This window comes from Panthera leo, chromosome D2, assembly GCF_018350215.1.
Source record: "Panthera leo isolate Ple1 chromosome D2, P.leo_Ple1_pat1.1, whole genome shotgun sequence".
NCBI classification, from domain to species: domain Eukaryota; kingdom Metazoa; phylum Chordata; class Mammalia; order Carnivora; family Felidae; genus Panthera; species Panthera leo.
Window position 1 is genome coordinate 11,948,625 of NC_056689.1, and position 17,683 is coordinate 11,966,307.

The 17,683-nt window shown below is 48.0% G+C and overlaps 1 protein-coding gene across 3 annotated transcripts in view; it reads right to left on the minus strand.

Annotated features, from left to right (window-relative positions):
- Nucleotides 1–17,683, minus strand: part of ACTN2 (actinin alpha 2) — a 71,984-nt gene that overhangs the window by 10,237 nt on the left and 44,064 nt on the right. For 2 of the 3 annotated variants that reach the window (XM_042909235.1, XM_042909236.1), the window contains 8 exons: nucleotides 16,944–17,029; nucleotides 15,200–15,292; nucleotides 13,207–13,437; nucleotides 10,316–10,463; nucleotides 8,426–8,576; nucleotides 4,868–4,976; nucleotides 2,821–2,961; nucleotides 458–640 (listed from right to left, as the gene is read on the minus strand). In XM_042909235.1, the coding sequence (XP_042765169.1) occupies nucleotides 458–640; nucleotides 2,821–2,961; nucleotides 4,868–4,976; nucleotides 8,426–8,576; nucleotides 10,316–10,463; nucleotides 13,207–13,437; nucleotides 15,200–15,292; nucleotides 16,944–17,029 (1,142 nt within the window). The remainder of the gene's footprint in view (nucleotides 1–457; nucleotides 641–2,820; nucleotides 2,962–4,867; nucleotides 4,977–8,425; nucleotides 8,577–10,315; nucleotides 10,464–13,206; nucleotides 13,438–15,199; nucleotides 15,293–16,943; nucleotides 17,030–17,683) is intronic. The other variant, XM_042909237.1, reaches the window with a different exon arrangement.

Here is a 17,683-nt window from a genome sequence, read left to right on the forward strand (position 1 = left end):
CAATTACAGTTTCAGGTTGCCCAGGAATGGAATCTTAAACTGGCCAATCACCTGATCCGCACTAGTTAGGTCATCGGCTGACAGACAGACCCCCACCATCCCCTGAAGGAAAGTAACCTTGCAATAACCAACCAGCTTTTTTCGCCTAGTATAATTTCCTTGTTCCCGCTCCCCCTCTGCCCACAAAAGTCTTTCACTTCGTACAGCTCCCCAGAGCTCCTTTGTAGCTGCCGGATGGGATGTTTGCAGGATTCGAATCGATTTTGGCTCAAATAAACTCTTAAATTTTTACTATGCCTCAGTTTACCTTCAAACACATCTGTGACATTCGGGGCAAAGGAAAACCCCAATCGTGATGCAAATCAGTCACTCTGGTTCCCCCAAGTTTTTACCTCTCCCCTCAGCCTCGGCTTCAGGAGTGCCCACCCTGCCCCACAGCCGGTCCTCAGTCACCTACCTTGTCCCACTTGGCCCGGAGCTCATCCACAGTCACAGTGCTGTAGGGATTGCTGGAACTGATTCTGATGCTGTAGCTCTGGATCACCTTCTCCACCTCATTCTGGATGGCCATGATGGACTGCCGCTCACCATCCGCCTCGGGCAGCGTGGCCTTGAACTGCTCATGGGCAGTGATCAGACTCTAACCCGGAGACAAAAGTGGGGAAAACGTTATGACAGCGCGAATGTTACAGGCTGCGACGTTCCCTTCTGCACAGGTGCAAATGCCTTTTTTAATTGCAGGAATCTCTGCGGGGAAACAAATTCTGGATGTTTTAAAGATGCTATTTTGTGCACAGGAGTTCCTCAGAAATGGAAAAAAGACACCAGGATGATGAAGTGATGGCTAGTAATCCAAAGTCTTCAAAAAAAAAAAAAAAACCCATCATTTTCTTTTTAAACAAAAATCATGTTTGCGTTCACAATTTTTTATTTTATTGAATGTCTATTTATTTTTGAGAGAGAGACAGAATATGAGTGGGAAAGGGGCAGAGAGAAAGGGAGATACAGAATCTGAAGCAGGCTCCAGGCTCTGAGCTGTCAGCACAGAGCCCAAAGTGGGGCTCGAACTCACAAACCACGAGATCATGACCTGAGCTGAAGTGGGATGCTTAACCAGCTGAGCCATCACTTCCGCTTCCCCAGCTACTATTTAGGTCTTACCCTCCACTGACAAACAGAACTTAGCTGCCCTTCCTAACCTCTGCAGTCCAACAAGAGAACATAACATTTGCTGTCTTTCTGTTTAAAGACCACCAGGAAATACATCTCTCGAAAAGAAAAGGCGGCAAAAACCAATTTGTTCCTCTACGTCTTTAAAAACCTCCATGGGGATGCCTGGGTGGCTCAGCCAGTTGAGTACCCAGCTCTTGGTTTCAGCTCAGGTCACGATCTCTCGGTTTCATGCATTCGAGCCCCGCATCAGGCTCTGCGCTGACAGTGTGGAGCCTGCTCGGGATTCTCTCTCTCCCTCTCTCTCTGCCCCTCTCCCACTCACACTGTCTCTCTTTCAAAATAAAGAAAAAAAAAAAAAAGCCTCTCCTTTGGCCCTAAGGTGTAAGACCTCAGCCCCTTGGTTCTGGTGTCTGTAGGTGCCATGGAAACCACCGTCTGCCACGCTAACGGTCGCTTCAGGCGCTGCAATGTAGAGTGACCTTTCACTAAACAGAGAAACTGCTTCACGCACTAGGTAGAGCTTCCACGACACTTAGAAATCTCACTTATTCCAAAAATAAAGGATTTCAGGTTGCTAACCTCTGCTTCAGAGCTCATGCAAAAAACGCAATGTTCAACAAAGTAATTTCTTTCCCCCTCCACCCAGGTGCAAATAGAACACTCTAGAACGCTCCTGAGCGGGGAGAGGTGGGTCCAAATCCCAACCTTTAGCATTCTTTATATTTGGATTCTTTTTGATGACTATTTTACAAAAAGAAGAATTTGAAAGTATTTCCCTTTCTATTCCATTGTACATCAAGTTCACGGTACACTGGTCTCTCAATAAACTGCGTCCTGGCTATTTAAGAGTAACTCTCCTCCCTCACGTGACTCCTGAAAAGTCTTATTTGCAAACTTTGAAGTTCCAGAAGAAATCAGAAGCAGAACATTTTGGTCTGTGGGAGACAGGTGGTGCTGCTTCATGGTTTCTTTTGCTTTATGACCCAGCAAAAGTATACAGATCTTAATAAACAGTCGTGTGGATATATTTGCAAAGTACTTGGGGCGAGTGGGTGGCTCAATCGGTTAAGGGTCTGACTTCAGCTCAGGTCATGATCTCGCAGTCTGTGAGTTCGAGCCCTGCGTCGGGCTCTGTGCTGACAGCTCAGAGCCTGGAGCCTGCTTTGGATTCTGTGTCTCCCTCTCTCTGCCCCTCCCCCGCTCACACTCTGTCTCCCTCTCTGTCTCAAAAATACATAAATGTTAAAAAAAAAATTAAGAAAGTACTTAACGCAGCAGCCAATAAACTCACAACTTTCCGTGGATACCTCCCAAGAGCGTATAGGTCTATTTTGCTCGATGATTCCACAGTATGTTTTAAAAACAGGCCCTTTTAGATGTATTCACCACTGTCTGATTGATATGAATTTAGCTGCAGCCAATAGCAGTATACCCATTTTTAAGCTAAAGATCAAGGGGTAATTTTGGCTTCCCAGTTAACATTTTCCTCAGGGGAAAAAAATAAACAAAAACAAACAACAAAAAACAAAAACAAAAGAAGAAAGAAGAAGCAACGAAACAAAAAAGAATTCTAAGTTTTTAAAAATTGCAGTTCATTTCTAGTACGGCAGGAGTCCGGGGGTTCGGGGGAGGGGGGGGTTCGGTTACCTGGATCTCCTCGATGCTGTGCACAATAAACATGTCCTGCAGATCCTCCATAGCTCCTTCCATCCAGTTGTTGAAAGGGGCAGCTCTCTTGGCAAACTCCAGGTGAAGCTGATCGATGGTTTCTAGCAATTTCTCAGTTCTCTGGAGATCAGTGAAATAGGAGTGTTATCCTAGATTGATAAACTGTTCTCCGAAGACACAAACGTGCATTCCAGGACAATAAACTCTCCTCTGACATCGTGTTCATCGCAACACGCTCTCACCACTAGCTCGTGCGTCCCAAAGATTAGCCAACGTCCAATGAGGAGACTGAGCCCTGCAGGTCTCTGAAGTGCCTTCCGAATCAAAAAAGGATTGAATAACAGCCAGCGCAGCCTTGTTTTGAAAGAATGCTCTGCTAAGTGCTACTTTTTTTGAAAACTGAGAATCCGCATGGGGGATATAGTAACTTGCTTTCAGCTAAAGCAGTACCTTTAAGGTTAGATCTGATTCCCTAACCATGTTAACCAGATCATTCAGGGCATCTTCCTCATTTTATACACAACGGTGTGCAGAGAAGATGCACGCCTTTCCCAGAAGTCACCTGCCTAAGTGAAGACGACAGAAGAACTACAATTTAATGTCCTCAAATCTTCATTCGGGATTTAATACAGAGATCTTCTTTGCCCTTCTGGGCACGGGGAAGCACCTGGCTTCGAGCCACAGAGAACACTGTAACTGTTTCATCTGACAGAGATGATGGGGGCAGACAGGGAAAACAAGCATGCCCTATCTAGAGATGTCCCATAGTTATTCATTTTTTCCTCCTGCCCTAAAATCTTGGAGGGGTCTCTGTTTGCCTGGTGCTTCTTCCCTCAACCTTCCTTTCTTTAGGTGGATATGCTAACAGCCATTTGGCATCTAGGAAGCTTGATATCACATATTATAAAATTTTCATCAGGGGCGCCTGGGTGGCTCAGTCGGTTGAGCGTCTGACTTTGGCTCAGCTCATGATCTCACAGTTCATGGGTTCGAGCCCCGCATCAGGCTCTGTGCTGGCAGCTCAGAGCCTGGAGCCTGCTTTGGGTTCTGTGTCTCCCTCTCTCTCTGCCCCTCCCTCACTCATGCTCTGTCGGTCAAAACTAAACATTAAAAAATGTTAAAAAAGGGGCGCCTGGGTGGCGCAGTCGGTTAAGCGTCCGACTTCAGCCAGGTCACGATCTCGCGGTCTGTGAGTTCGAGCCCCGCGTCAGGCTCTGGGCTGATGGCTCGGAGCCTGGAGCCTGTTTCCGATTCTGTGTCTCCCTCTCTCTCTGCCCCTCCCCTGTTCATGCTCTGTCTCTCTCTGTCCCAAAAATAAATTTAAAAAGTTGAAAAAAAAATTAAAAAAAAAAAATGTTAAAAAATAATAATAAAAGTTTCATCAGACTCAGAAAACGGGTCACTGCTTCCTTCCTTTGCAGCGTACGTGTGCGTCTTCCGTGGGGAGAGACAACGGGGCACAGCCACCTACCAGCCACTTCCTGTTGCTTATCCAACTCTTCTACTTGAATAAGGCCAAGTTCATCCTGGATCTGTTTCATTTCCCTTTATCCTCCAACATTTGTTGTCATTTTCCCTTTGCCCACCTGCAAGTGAAGTTCTTCCTGATTCCCTGACTCCATCACAGCTCAATTTACTCTTTAGAGAAGGCCCTTTGGAAATTCACTATAATCACTACCTGATACAAAATGGGTTTATACCATAATCTTATTACCCCTGGATTTTTCTTTTTATTTCAAAAGTATGCTTCACTGAAAAAACAAAAAACAAAAACAACCAATGCTTCACTGGAAATAGAAAGTATGGCTCCCCGGGGGGGAAAAAAAAGCACGCTTCACTGCTATACGGATAAATACAGTACAAAGCCACCAACTATACATTTCCCACTTTCTCCTATTTTTCACATTCTCTGTGGTGGCTCCTTTCATGAGACAACCTGTTGTGTTTTACACACATCACGCCACGGAAAAACAAAAACAGGAACTTAAGAGCTTCTAAGAAAAGATTTCATGTCAACAGGCTTCACCTCCAAGGCTTCTCTCCTCTTCTGAGTAAGCGTTCCCAATCTGTCCCACTGGTCACAGATTTTCTGGCACCGATCATTGACATTCACAGCATCATGGTAGTCCAGTTCACTGTTAGAAGTGAAAAGAAAGATTAACTTTCCCTGATGCTATCAGGAAAATGGACATGGGCTCAAAATAAACAGATTTTTTTTTTTTTTTTAAATATCAAAGATCTGATAGAAAAATGGCAGGGTATTTTGGGGTTTTATTAACTGCCACCACTGCAAACAGGATCATTACTCTTCGACGGACTACAAGAAACATTAGTAAAACTCTTGCTGGTCAAACAGTTTTCTGAATAGACAGAAATGCTGTCTTCTCAGTGCCCCCAGCTAACTCCATTCTCCCTTGGTTTTCTTGGCCAGGCCCCCAGAGTATTATTTTTAAGTGGCGATGTACCTGTAAATGAAGCCAACCATCTGACCTGGAGGACAGTCCTGTGGGCCGCCTGAAGCCACAGTGACTGGAACACCAAAGTGAGTCAAGGCGGAGGGAGGTATCGGCTTGCACCCCATTGTGTCCTTGGCTCCCCTCAAAGGGCACAGGCCTTGCGGCTGGGATGGAGCACTGAGTCCAGAAGGGGCGCTGTGACTTTATCTAGCATTGCAAGGACTTTGAAAAACCAGCAGAACACAGCCCTTCCTCTTCCAAACAAAAGTTCTGACTTGTCTAATGCCACCGGTGTGACAGTAAGAACAAAATGACTTCTTGCTAAATAACTATTCTTCCTCACCAACCCCCTCTCCTTTGTAAGGTGAAGTAATTTGAATTTAGGATTAATGTTTTTTGGTTTTTTGAGAGAAAGAAAGAGAGAGAGAGAGAGAGTGTGTGTGTGAGCAGAGGAGGGGGAGACAGAGGAGGGGGAGACAGTGTGTGAGCAGAGGGGCAGAGAGAGAGGGAGACACAGAATCGGAAGTAGGCTCCAGGCTCTGAGCTGTCAGCACAGAGCCCAACACGGGGCTTGAACCCATGAACCGCAAGATCATGACCTGAGCCAAAGCTGGACACTTAAACAACTGAGCCACCCAGGCGCCCCTGAACTTAGCATTAAAACAAATTTCAAACTAGAAGGTTAACCTAGTATTGCTGGGGATAAAAAGTTGGAATGATGTATAAAATGTAATCACCCTTTCAGTTAAGATAAAAATTTGATTCACAGAGGTTTAAAGACACCTTTAGCGGACTCCTCTGTCATGAACAGTCCAAGATAAGACAGCTTTAAGGAAAATCCCTCCCCTCCAGCCAAATTCATTTCCCTGAGACTTAAGCTTGTTTATTTCTTCTTTGACCTTAACTTAAGGCAATGGTCGTTCACCCTGTGCTTTTCTTTTCCTCTTAAATAATATTGACTTGTCCTTATTGAATGTTATTGCCTCTGCCACTGAATGCATGTGGTTGTGATCTGAGGGTTCTTTTCAGTGGGTAAAGCTTGTCCAGCTCTTACAAGCAGCCTTTTACATACACATACACATCACCAGTCTGAGACAGACTTAACTTCTTGTGTTCTTTGCTATAACCCAAAAAACCCCAAAATGCACCACCAATTTGCACAGCCTTGAATACAAAGTGAAAAGGCTATGGCTCTTCAAAGTGCAAATATTAAAGAGAATAAAGGCTTCGAGAACAAAAACCGAAACATTGAATCCTACAGACCCCATGATGGAGACACCAATGCTCACTTCTCCATAATTACCTTTAGGGGTATATACATTTCTCCTTTTTCTAATTCATTCGTAAGAGTTCCATACATACCTGCTGTCAAGGAGTGAGGGGTTTGCATAACTGTGCACACTTTGAGAGCTGCACAAACACTTTATTATTTTAGGAAAGGTAAAAAGGACAAAGAAGCAATACATTAAAATGAACACGAGGGCACCTTGATGGTTCAGTCTGTTAAGTGTCTCACTTGGGCTCAGGTTATGATCTCACGGTTCATGAGTTCAAGCCCCGCATCGGGTTCTCCAATGTCAGTGCGGAGCCTGCTTTGGATCCTCTGTCTCCCTTTCTCTCTGCCCCTTCCCACTTGCACTCTTCTCTCTCTCTCTCAAAAGTAAACTTTTAAAAAAATTAACAAAAAAAGAAGAATGCAGATTTAAATTTTATACCTGCTGCCTCTTTTGACCATGTGAACAAACAGTCACTGGGGATACCAGGAATGATGATACAAAATTACTACTTAAATGTTATGGGCAACACTTAAAAGCATTCCAAATTGCTCACAGGAGTGGTTAAAGGGCATTAAATAGCTTGAGTTCCTTTCATCCCTTATTTTAATTGTAATTGTTAACAAGCAGCCAAACACCCAATCTTCAAGAACCATGAGAAGATCACGTCAAGACCACAAATACAGTGTACAAATTGGATTATGAAGATCTCAAATAATTAAGAGTTTATTTACCAAGGCTAAAAAAACAGTAGGATACTCTTAAAAGAGGCCGTCGCTGGTAATTAACGAGTTGTGAGGAACACGGAAGTCATAAAAATGTAACGCAGTAAATGTTTATTATATGTTTTTAAAAATTGTTTTGTGACAGTTATCATTATGTGATTTTAGGCACTCAAACTTCTGCAGCTGTATCAGTGGGACGGGAGTAGGGAATGAAATATTTTATTAATCAAGAGAGTTAGTGTATTTACTTTTTTGTTTTTCAAGTTTATTCTTGAGAGAGAGAGAGAGAGAGAAAACACGTGAGTGGGGAGGGGCAGAGAGAGGACAGAGCGAGAATCCCAAGCAGGCTCTGCACTGGCAGCGTAGAGGCCGAATCAGGGCTCCAACTCAACAAACCGCGAGATCATGACCTGACCCGAGATCATGACCTGACCGGAAATCAAGAGTTGGAGGCTCAACTCAGGGAGCCACAGAAGTGCCCCTTTCCAAGACTTCTTTAAAGACCCTCCCCCCTCGGGGCACCTGGGTGGCTCAGTCGGTTAAGTGTCTGACTCTTGACTTCAGCTCAGGTCATGATCTCATGGTCAATGAGTTCAAGCCCCATATGGGGGCTCTGTGCTGACAGTGGGGAGCCCGCTTGGGATTCTCTCTCTTTCTCCCCCTCTCTCTGCCCCTCACCCACTTACACTGTCTCTGTCTTTCTGAAAATAAACTTAAAAAAAAAAAAATTAAAACCCAAAAAGGCTTAGAAAGACTACAGGAAGGGGCCTCCCCGAGGGCGGCCACAGACAGACGCTGCACCCGGGAGCAAGTGGGCCTCGAGACTTAAATCAGGCTGGGTCCCTCCCATAAAACAGAAAGCAGGGAAATGAGAAAGCACGTATGTGTCGACAAAGAAAAAGCGGGGCCATCATGTCTCCTCCTCCGAGGTAAGGCAGGGCCTCCAGCTTCGTTGCCCCTAAACTGAGCACCAGGAAGGAAGGGAGGGCCAGCCTCACCCGCCCTGGACGCCCCCCGGGGGAAGAAGCTGTTGGTGGAACCTTCCCAGCGCGCCCCCGGCCCCGGCGCCGGCGGAGCCGCACCGCTGCACGCGAGCAGCGCGCCTACGCACAGCACGCACAGCACGTACTTGAGCTCCTGCGCGATGGCCGCTATCTGCTCCACCCGGTCTTGGTGCGCCGCCAGGTCGCTCTCGAACGCCTCGTGTTTCCGCAGCATGGCCCGGACCTCGGTCAGCGTGGCCGACTCGTAGTCCTTCTGCAGCAAGATCTGCTCTTTGCCTGCAAAGGTTGCATAAGGGGATATGACTACTCTGATGTCACGCATCGGCTTCCTTGCACCTGCAAAGTTCTCGGCGATCCTTAGGACTCCAAAGAACCAAGAGAAGGACCGAGAATGACGGGACTGAAGACACAGAGGTGCTGTTTCAATCGGTTTCCAGGCTGTAGCTGTGCTAAGGCTGCTGCCCGAGCCCCTCTGTGTTCTAAAAGCTCATGTCTACACATAGAGAGGGGAAGCATGTGGAGTCCACACTAACAGGTCCACATTCTCCATAACCCTGAGTAACAAGTAACTGATTGTGCATCGTGACGCTCGGTTAAGTTAGCGATGATTAGCGTGCAAGCGTTACCTGGGATAGTTGGACACACTCGTACTCTACTGGCCCACCCTCGGGTTCAACCTTGACCCCACTTCTTTATGCTTAAGAGCCTCATTTTCTCTGGTTAAATATAACCTGTGGTTTCCTTCCTAATAGTATGAGAAGCTTTTCTCTTTGAACCTCCACCTATTTCCCCACAAGTATTTCTTAAGTCAAGCAACTGCTGCGGTTATAACCGGACCCACATTTATTCCCCAGTTGATGACCTTTAAGAATTTAATTCCAGGGGCGCCTGGGTGGCTCAGTCAATTAAGCATCCGACTCTTGGTTTCAGCTCAGGTCATGATCTTGCAGTGTCATGAGTTCGAGCCCCCCACATCGGGCTCTGTGCCGACAGCACAGAGCCTGCTTGGGATTCTCTCTCTCCCTCTCTCTCTCTGCCCCTTCTCCACGCACGCTGTCTCTGTCTCTCTCAACATAAATAAATAAGGCAAAAACTTTTTAACAAATTTAATTCTACACAGCTACAAACGGAAAGCAAATGTTCATATATTTAACGGTGACAACATAGCACTTACTAGGCACCAGATACCGATTTAAATACTTTATAATGTGGACTCATTAAATCGTCATTAAATCAAAGGCCTGTGTTGGAGGTATCATTGCCCTTCCACTTTGAAGAGGACATTGAGGCACTGATAGGTCGGGAGCTCATCCAAAGTGCACAGCTGGGAAGTGTCTGAGCTGGGACTCCCACCTCCCTGCCTCCAGGCCCACGACTCCAACCATCGTGCTGTGCGACATCAACCGTCAAACAACACTAAAGCAAAAGGAACCAAAGGGTGAGGGGAACCTCCCTGACCTTTCTCCAAATAGATTATGGGGAGAAGATTTTGTTCCTCTACCTCAGCAAAATTATGATCATGGTGTCACGGCTGTGGAAAGATTTGCAAGGGCTGAAAATAGATGAATCCAGTGAAATCAGGAAGCTAAGACTATAGAAAACGATCCCTGGCATTCCTCCTTCCAAGCAGATCTTCTAAATGGGAAATTATGTTGCTTTGTGGCAGGAGCCAGTATCTGGGCCAGGGCTGTCTGACCGACAGGGAATAAACAGATACTTATGGATCAAACAGAAAGAAAGTGGGGGAAGACAGAAGGAGGCCAGGACTTACATAAGGAAGCGTGGGAAGAATGCATTTTCGAGTGCCATTTTGTGAAAAAGTACATTATCTGCTCAACTAGAAAATACGCCTTCACGCCCACCTCCCGAAGAAATTTAGTACTGGGACAGCGGGGTGGGGCGAGGTGAGGACACCTGCCCACAGGGTCACTGGCATTAGGGACAGGGTTAGCAGAGACCGCACAGTGTGGCCCTGTCCGGTGTTGACAAACCCAACCCCAGGCTAGTGTACTTGCCATAAGCCCACGTTTCGTGCGTCGAAGCCTTCTGCTTGAACTTCTCCGCCAGGTGCTCCACGCGCTCCAGCCTCCGAATCTCGTTGAGGAGCCATTCCTCGTAGCCCTTCTCCGCCTGCTCCAGCCTCTGCCAGGCGCCGGCGATATCCTGGGGGCATTCGAGGATGAAAACGCAGGTTACGTTCTGGGCTCCTCTACAAAATCCCCTCTGCTACGAGTCCGACAGCCTTTTCTTCTCCTTGCTACCCGCCCTCCCTATCCCCAAATAACTAACTGTTCAACTGCTCTGGCTTTTCAACGTCTTCGTTCTCACCAGGGCCTTTTACAACCCATATGGTTGTTCGTATCAGCCAGTAAATGCCCGACACTCGTCCAGATGTGGACAGAGGCTTACAGGGCTTGAATTTTCTGGCTAGAAAAACATGAAGCCGCGGGGTGACTCGATTCAAATTGACTACTACTCAGTGACTGTGCTCAATCAGCCAGCCAGCCACCAACAATCATTTCCTGGACAACACACACGTGCCGGGCACTAGGGAGAAACTTTTGTACAAGAGTAAGCGACACCTGTGAAGTTCCCTGCCCCAAGTAGCTTTCGTGATTGTCGGGAAGGAAAGAATAAGTGAGTGCAGTTAACCCTTGAACAACAACACAGGAGCACCGACCTCCTGCACAGGTGAAAACCAACGGATAAACTTCGACTTCCCCAAAACTTAACCATCAATAGCCTACTGTTGACCAAAGGCCTATTGGTAACATCAACGGCTGATTAACACATATTTTGTATGTCATATGGGTTATATACTATATTCTTACCATAGAGCACACTAAAGAAAATGTTATAAGAAAATCAAAAGGAGGGACACCTGGGTGGCTCCGTCGGTTAGGCTTCCGACTTTGGCTCAGGTAAAGATCTCGCGGTTCGTGAGTTCAAGCCCCACGTAGGGCTCGGTGTCGACAGCTCAGAACTTGGAGCCTGCTTCAGATTTTGTGTCTCCTGCTCTCTCTTCCCTCCCCCACTTGTGTGTGCTCTCTTTCTCTCTCTCTCTCAAAAATAAACATTAAAAAAAAGAAAAAAATCAAAAAGAAACTACATTTACAGTACTGTCCTGTATTTACTGGAAAAAAAATCCATGTGATCGGTTTGGTTCAAACTTGTGTTGTTCAAGGGACAACTATAATTAAACAAGTGATCGGCTGTGAGGTAAAAAACAAAATGGGGTCGAGTGATGCTGAGAGACTAGTGGGGGGGGGGCAGTGTTCCTTCAGGTAGGTCACTTGGAGAAGACACATCCAAGGAGGTGGCATTTTAGCCAAGACCTCAATGACAGAAAAAGCCAGTCACATGAAGAGGTGGGAGTCAGCACTGATGCCTGAAGCGGGGATGGCCCTGTGTGCAGGGAACAGCACCAAGGGCACGTGACACAACATGGAGTGGGGATCAGCTGGGTGGGAAGGGAGTCAGATCACACGGGATCCTATAATATAGGCTTATATATTATATAATATAATCTGGACCTTAGTCCAGATAATAATATAATATATATAACATAATCTGGACCTTAGTTGAAATATTCTAGGAAGTCACTGGAGGGTTTTAAGTAGAGACACATCCTAGTTTACATTCTGAAAAGAGCCCAGCAGCTGCTGTGCCGAAAGTGAATGTTAGGGGCCAGGGAGAGGAGGACCACGGGGGGCCCTAGAAGAGAGAGAGGTGGCTTAGCAGACAGCATGGCTGTGCAGGCCAGGGCACAGACAAGATACAATCTGGAATCTGGACCAGAGCCGGTGGGACTGCTGAACAACTGCCTGCGAGAAGGTGACAGACAGGAAGAGTCCAGGATGAGGCCAGGGTTTGGGGCATCAGTAACTCGGGGGGTCGTGATGCCATCTGCTAAGACAGCAAGCCACAGAGGGGCTCGGGGACAGGTCAGCTTTGAAAATGCTCTGAGACGTCCACGTGGGTATGTGAACCTGGATGTCGGGGAGGAATCAAAGCTCGAGATGGACAGCTTGGGAGGCAATGGCGTTCAGGTGCTGAGGGGGAGATCGCATGGGAGTACGGAGGTGGAGAAGAGCGTCAGCACCCCCCCCCCCGAGAGATGTCCTCCCATGGACCCTGGGGCAGGGGGCAGGAGGCGGCCAAGCTCTGAGCCGAGCCCTGGATGGAGTGGGAAGGAAACAGGGCGGAAAGAGTGTCGAGGAGGAGGTGTGGTTAATGGGGTCAAAGCAGCAGAGAGTATGAAAATAAAAGTGACAACCAGAATGTCACCACGGATGCCGCTGAGCTGCACAGGAACGGTCTCAGGAGGGGACACGCCAGGTGGCCGCGTGGTGAAGGGCAGAAGGAGTAAAGAAGCAGCGAGGAGGTGAGAAGGGCTGCCACTGACAGCTCCCTCTGGATTGCCTGCTGCGAGGGGAGCCGAGGGCAGGCCTGGGCCACAGGGAGGCAGCGAAGGCGGTGGCGTCTGGGATTTTCCAGTCCCCCGTGTGCTGGTGTGAGTGAGTCAGCGGAGCCGGGAAGCCAAGGTGCAGGGAGGGATACGCATGTAGCACCAGCCCCGGGAAGGTGCCCGGGTCGTAAGAACAGGGAAGAGAGGGAACGAGATGTAGATGCTAGGAGGCCTGGGAAGACGAGGCCAGGTCGCAGGAGGGCAGGGAGGGGAGGAGGGCGGTAGAGGCTGCTCTTGGCAAGGCCCCGCACCCGGAGCAGTGAGGGGTAGAGACGAGACCTGCATGCTGGTGAGGAGGAGACATCTGGAAGGAAGGGGTTACGGGGCCAAAGTTGTATCTGGTAGCTGCAAGGACTGGAGAAGTCAAGGCGGCCTTGTGGGCGGCCCATCAGAGAACAGGCTCCCTGAACAAAAGGGGGAACCCGGCCCGGCACTCACCGACACCATCTTGCCCTCGGAGGGCATGAAGGCGGGCCGGTTGCTGATCCGAAGCTTGGTCTGCAGCGTGTTGAAGTTGATCTCCAGCTGGCACTTCTCCTGCACCTTGGGCGGCTTGTGCTTGCGCCGATAGTCCCGGAAGTCCTCCAGCTTCTGCTGCATGGCGTGCATGGCCTTCTCGGGGGTCCGGTTCTCCAGCCAGGGGATCGTGCGACGAATCCATTCCAACAGCTGCTCCCAAAACACAGAAACGCTGCTGAAAACACCAGCAAACTGCCCCCCGTTAAAAAACAAAACCAAAACCAAAAACAACAAAACCAAAAAAACAGAAGCACCTAACAATTGGCACGGATTCACCTAACGTTCCTAAAATTACAGAGTATGAATACAGTGACTCCTGACCGAGAGGAGAAAATAAAACGGCACCCCAACGCACAGTGGCATGAATGAAAACTTCGATGTCCCTCCCACCATGGCCACTGGCGATCACCCCAACGATGCCACACACAGGTCGGAAACTTAGAGTCAGCACGAGTCATGTTTTCACAAAAATGGGACATTAACAGGAAATTCGGGGACCGGACATTAGCAGACAAATGCTGGATGGAGCTTTCAAATGAAAAACAAAAACCTGACAGGGTGAAATGGAAAATCAGCAAAGACTTGGGTTTGGCTTAAAAATGTAACTCTCTTTTAAACAAGCTCAAATCTAATGAAGCTATTCACCAGAGAAATGTACTGTCAATCTGGGACCGACCCCCCACCAATGTATATTTTGATTTGTTATCTAGCTTTTAAGGAAATCCACATGGTCGAAGTGAAAATGGTAGTGAATTTCTAAGCATGAAGTGATATACCCCCTTCTCTTAAATTGCTGACAAGCTGAAAGGCCACTAATAATTTGCATTTATTACTCGGAAAATGACAGCAGGTGAGAATGAAAGCTAGTTAAAACGGTGATACACCGGCAGTCTAAGGGTCTGAGGAGGAAAAACAAAGGACCAGGGGAGAAAAGGAAGGATGTAATTGCTGAGGAGTATCTGTCCTTTGATCCTGGTGGTGCCTGAAGTGGGCTGCTGGGGTTAAACACTGCTGACAAACTGAATTTTCCCATCGCGGCAGGATGGAAATAGAAACTCGGCACCATCCGGCGGGATCACCATGAACACTCCTTTGGAAGACTGCTTCCCAGGATCCCGACACTTTTGCCAGGACGGACCACGTATCAGCTAAATTCAGTCAGAGCGAAAATTATTTGGTCTGTGATAATGCGTCACTGTCACGGAGATCAAGCCAGAGGGGTACGTGGCCGTGCACGGCACTCAGCCCATCCCTTGTATGGGAGAAGCCACGTCGCGGCAGGACGAGGCTGTGCAAGTTGCTACTTCGGCCAAAATCAGAACAGAAAGAAGAACGACGTGGAAAGTGCTTTTGTAACCGAGAATCTGGCTGAAGAGCTGCAGGAGGCATCATGGAAACTCACGTGCAAGCACGTTGGATGGAGGGCCCTATCTCCCCCACATTTCCCTCTAGGTTTTCATAGACAACACAAGGCTGAGCCTCGTCTCACAACAGTTCCTATGATGCTCGGTCACTGTGCAGAGCAGGGCTTCTGAATAACACAGGGTACCCTATGTGAGGTCAGTAACCAATGAAGCAGGGAGAAAAAACAAGTAATGCAAGTGAGTCGTCGGGGGGCGTCCGACCCTGGGGGCGCAGAGCTGAGAATGGCATCACACACCCCCCCTTCTTAAAACACACAAACGACCTCTATGCCTCGGGGTGGCTGGGAAGCCCATCAGGATTGCTTTTGGGCCAGTAAGTAGGTTGTTACGAGACGAACCACCTCTGAGATCGAGTGTAGCTCCCTACTTTTGATTCCATCTGAGATGAAAAATGCAAAGAAAGGCAACACTGACGGTCGGGGTTCACCCTCCGTGCCTCACCCTCTGGGTGGGAATGGACAGGACTGCCGGTCACCCGCTTCCTTTACCTCACTTGCTAGCCTCTCATATTCTTCCATCAGCCTCTCATTCTCTTGATTCACAGCAAGAACCTTACATATCCTGTTAGCTGCTGTCTCGGCCTGTAAAACACAATAGGTAAACAGGACAGCTCTGTGCCAGGGAGGCACATGCACAGAACGGAGCGTGAGAGGGCAGGAGAGGGGATGAGGAGATGGCGTGCTGTAAACAGTGCAGATTCAAAGTTAGGGTGGAGTAAGGCTGAGGGTATGGCTGTTCAACACTATGGATCGTTTCACACCTTTTGTTACACAGACTTACACGGCAGGCTGAATGTACTGTGGGGAGTAACGGGGAGATACCATTAGTCTAAAACAGAAGCTTCGTAAAACAGCAAGCAAGTTAGTGACGGAAAGAAATGGGTCAAGGAAGCCAAATTCTCCCGTCCCTGAATGTCCACCCGAGTACTCTACTGACCTCCTGACAGTGGGGTGAGAACTCTCTAAATACCATCAGCCTTTGGAAATCAAAGCAAAAAATAACTGGCTCCTGAATATATATTGGCATTGCACCGAATTAACAGAAGACCTCTTGTCCTAAAATAAATATGTGGATCTTGCTAGGTGGGATCCTTCCACAGAGCGAGATTTGTTTAACGTACATGAGAAGTGGTTGAGGTGCACATGATTCTCGGCCATCACTTTGTGGAGGGGCACTTGGGCCAGGAGTGGCAAAGTGCCCCGAACCACGACCATGTGATGAATCAAGAAGAGCCAAGTTGCCCCCCCGGCCCCCCAACCTGTCCCGAAGCCTTGCCTCTAAAGCCTGCCAGAGGGCCCATCTGCAGTTAGCATCATGTGCTGGTGACAGTCATAAAGAAATCACAGAAAACAATACTATGTTGTCACCCCAATCCATCGGTTTTCTCCAAGCAGAGACAGGTGAAGGGGCAAGAGACAGGTGCATATGGAGGTAGCTGAGGGACCATCACCCACAACGTGTGTCTTAAGAAATGTGGATTTTTCTGAGGTTTTAACCTTACTATCCTTTTGCTATTTCAATTAAGATTAGTCTTGAAGGATGTCAGAACCAATCACTGAGCAGTGAAGGCAGTCTCTAGGCAGAGGAGAATAAGGGACACCAGCAAGGTGCTCGTCTCTCCTCAACAAATGTCCCCTTCACTGTTCAACGAACGTGGCGCCATTTTCAAGGCACCTGTTTTTTCCTAAAGCACAAATGTTTCCCACAATTTACTAATGAAATAAAAGCAGGAGCTTAGAAGGAAGGAAAGATAGGAGCGCCTGGGTAGGTCAGTCGGTTAAGCGTCTGACTTCGGCTCAGGCTGTGATCTCACGGTCCGTGGGTTCGAGCCGTGCATCAGGCTCTGTGCTGACAGCTGGGAGCCTGGAGCCTGCTTCAGATTCTGTGTCTCCCTCTCTGTCTGCCCCTCCCCCAGCTTGCACTCTGTCTCTGTCTCTCAAAATTGAATAAACGATAAAAAAAAAATTTTTTTTAAAAAAGGAGGAAAGATAAAAAAAAATTTAAAAAAACCTTCAGGAACTGTCTAAAGTTAAAGCTATTACCAAAAACAATTCCCAGTTTGGAACTTGCCATATTAGGTCATTACAGAACACTTAGAAGGATTCCAGGGTAAGATGTAAAGCGTACAAATGCACGCCCAGGTAGGCGCACGCGCATACACACACACACGCACACACACACACAACTAAAACCGATGCAGAACAGCAGCCCAGATCGACACGTGTTGAATACCTGCTCCGCGCCCGCAAACGCATGGTAGAAGCAGGAAACGTATGTCATGATAGCTCTTTCATCGGGCTTGGGAGTGTTCACAATGTCTGAAGGGAGGGAAAAAATAACACAGAGAACAAACACACACACAGATGAAGAGTAGAAACCAGGGTGAACAAAGGGAAGAACAAATTGGTTTACACTGATCCATTTTCTGTGTGTTTCTCGGGCCCACAGTGCCGGCGCTCAGGAAGGCTCTCCAGCCCCGACGTGGTTTGTGAACAGAACGACTTGGACCGGCATAGCTTTAAAACAATCCAACGGAGGGCCTTTCTTCCTCCCCTGCCCCGTGATGAGCTTGTAAAAGTACAGCTGAGGCATTAACTGGGGGGGGGGGTGGGGGGGGACTGGGTGCTGCACCTCAGGGCTTGCTATCACTTCCTAATGACGTGGGAGGCCCACGTCCGCTCATCTTTTGACCACATCGGGTCATCTGCCGCTTTTGCTCTGAGCGACGCACGTGACCTCGCAAGATGCTGTGAATCCGGGCAGCGCTCCGAGGCCCCATCTCTCCTGCCACCTTCCCACCCCACCTTTGTAACTGCTGGCTTTCTGGATCCTGTAAGGAGGATGTTCACCGGAGAGGGCATGGCTTTTAATGCCTTCTGCGCGTACTTACCTTGCCATTTACAGAAATCACCATGGGTAACAAAACATCTAAAGAGAAGGATATACACGGCTTGTACTTATTGTGACTCTTG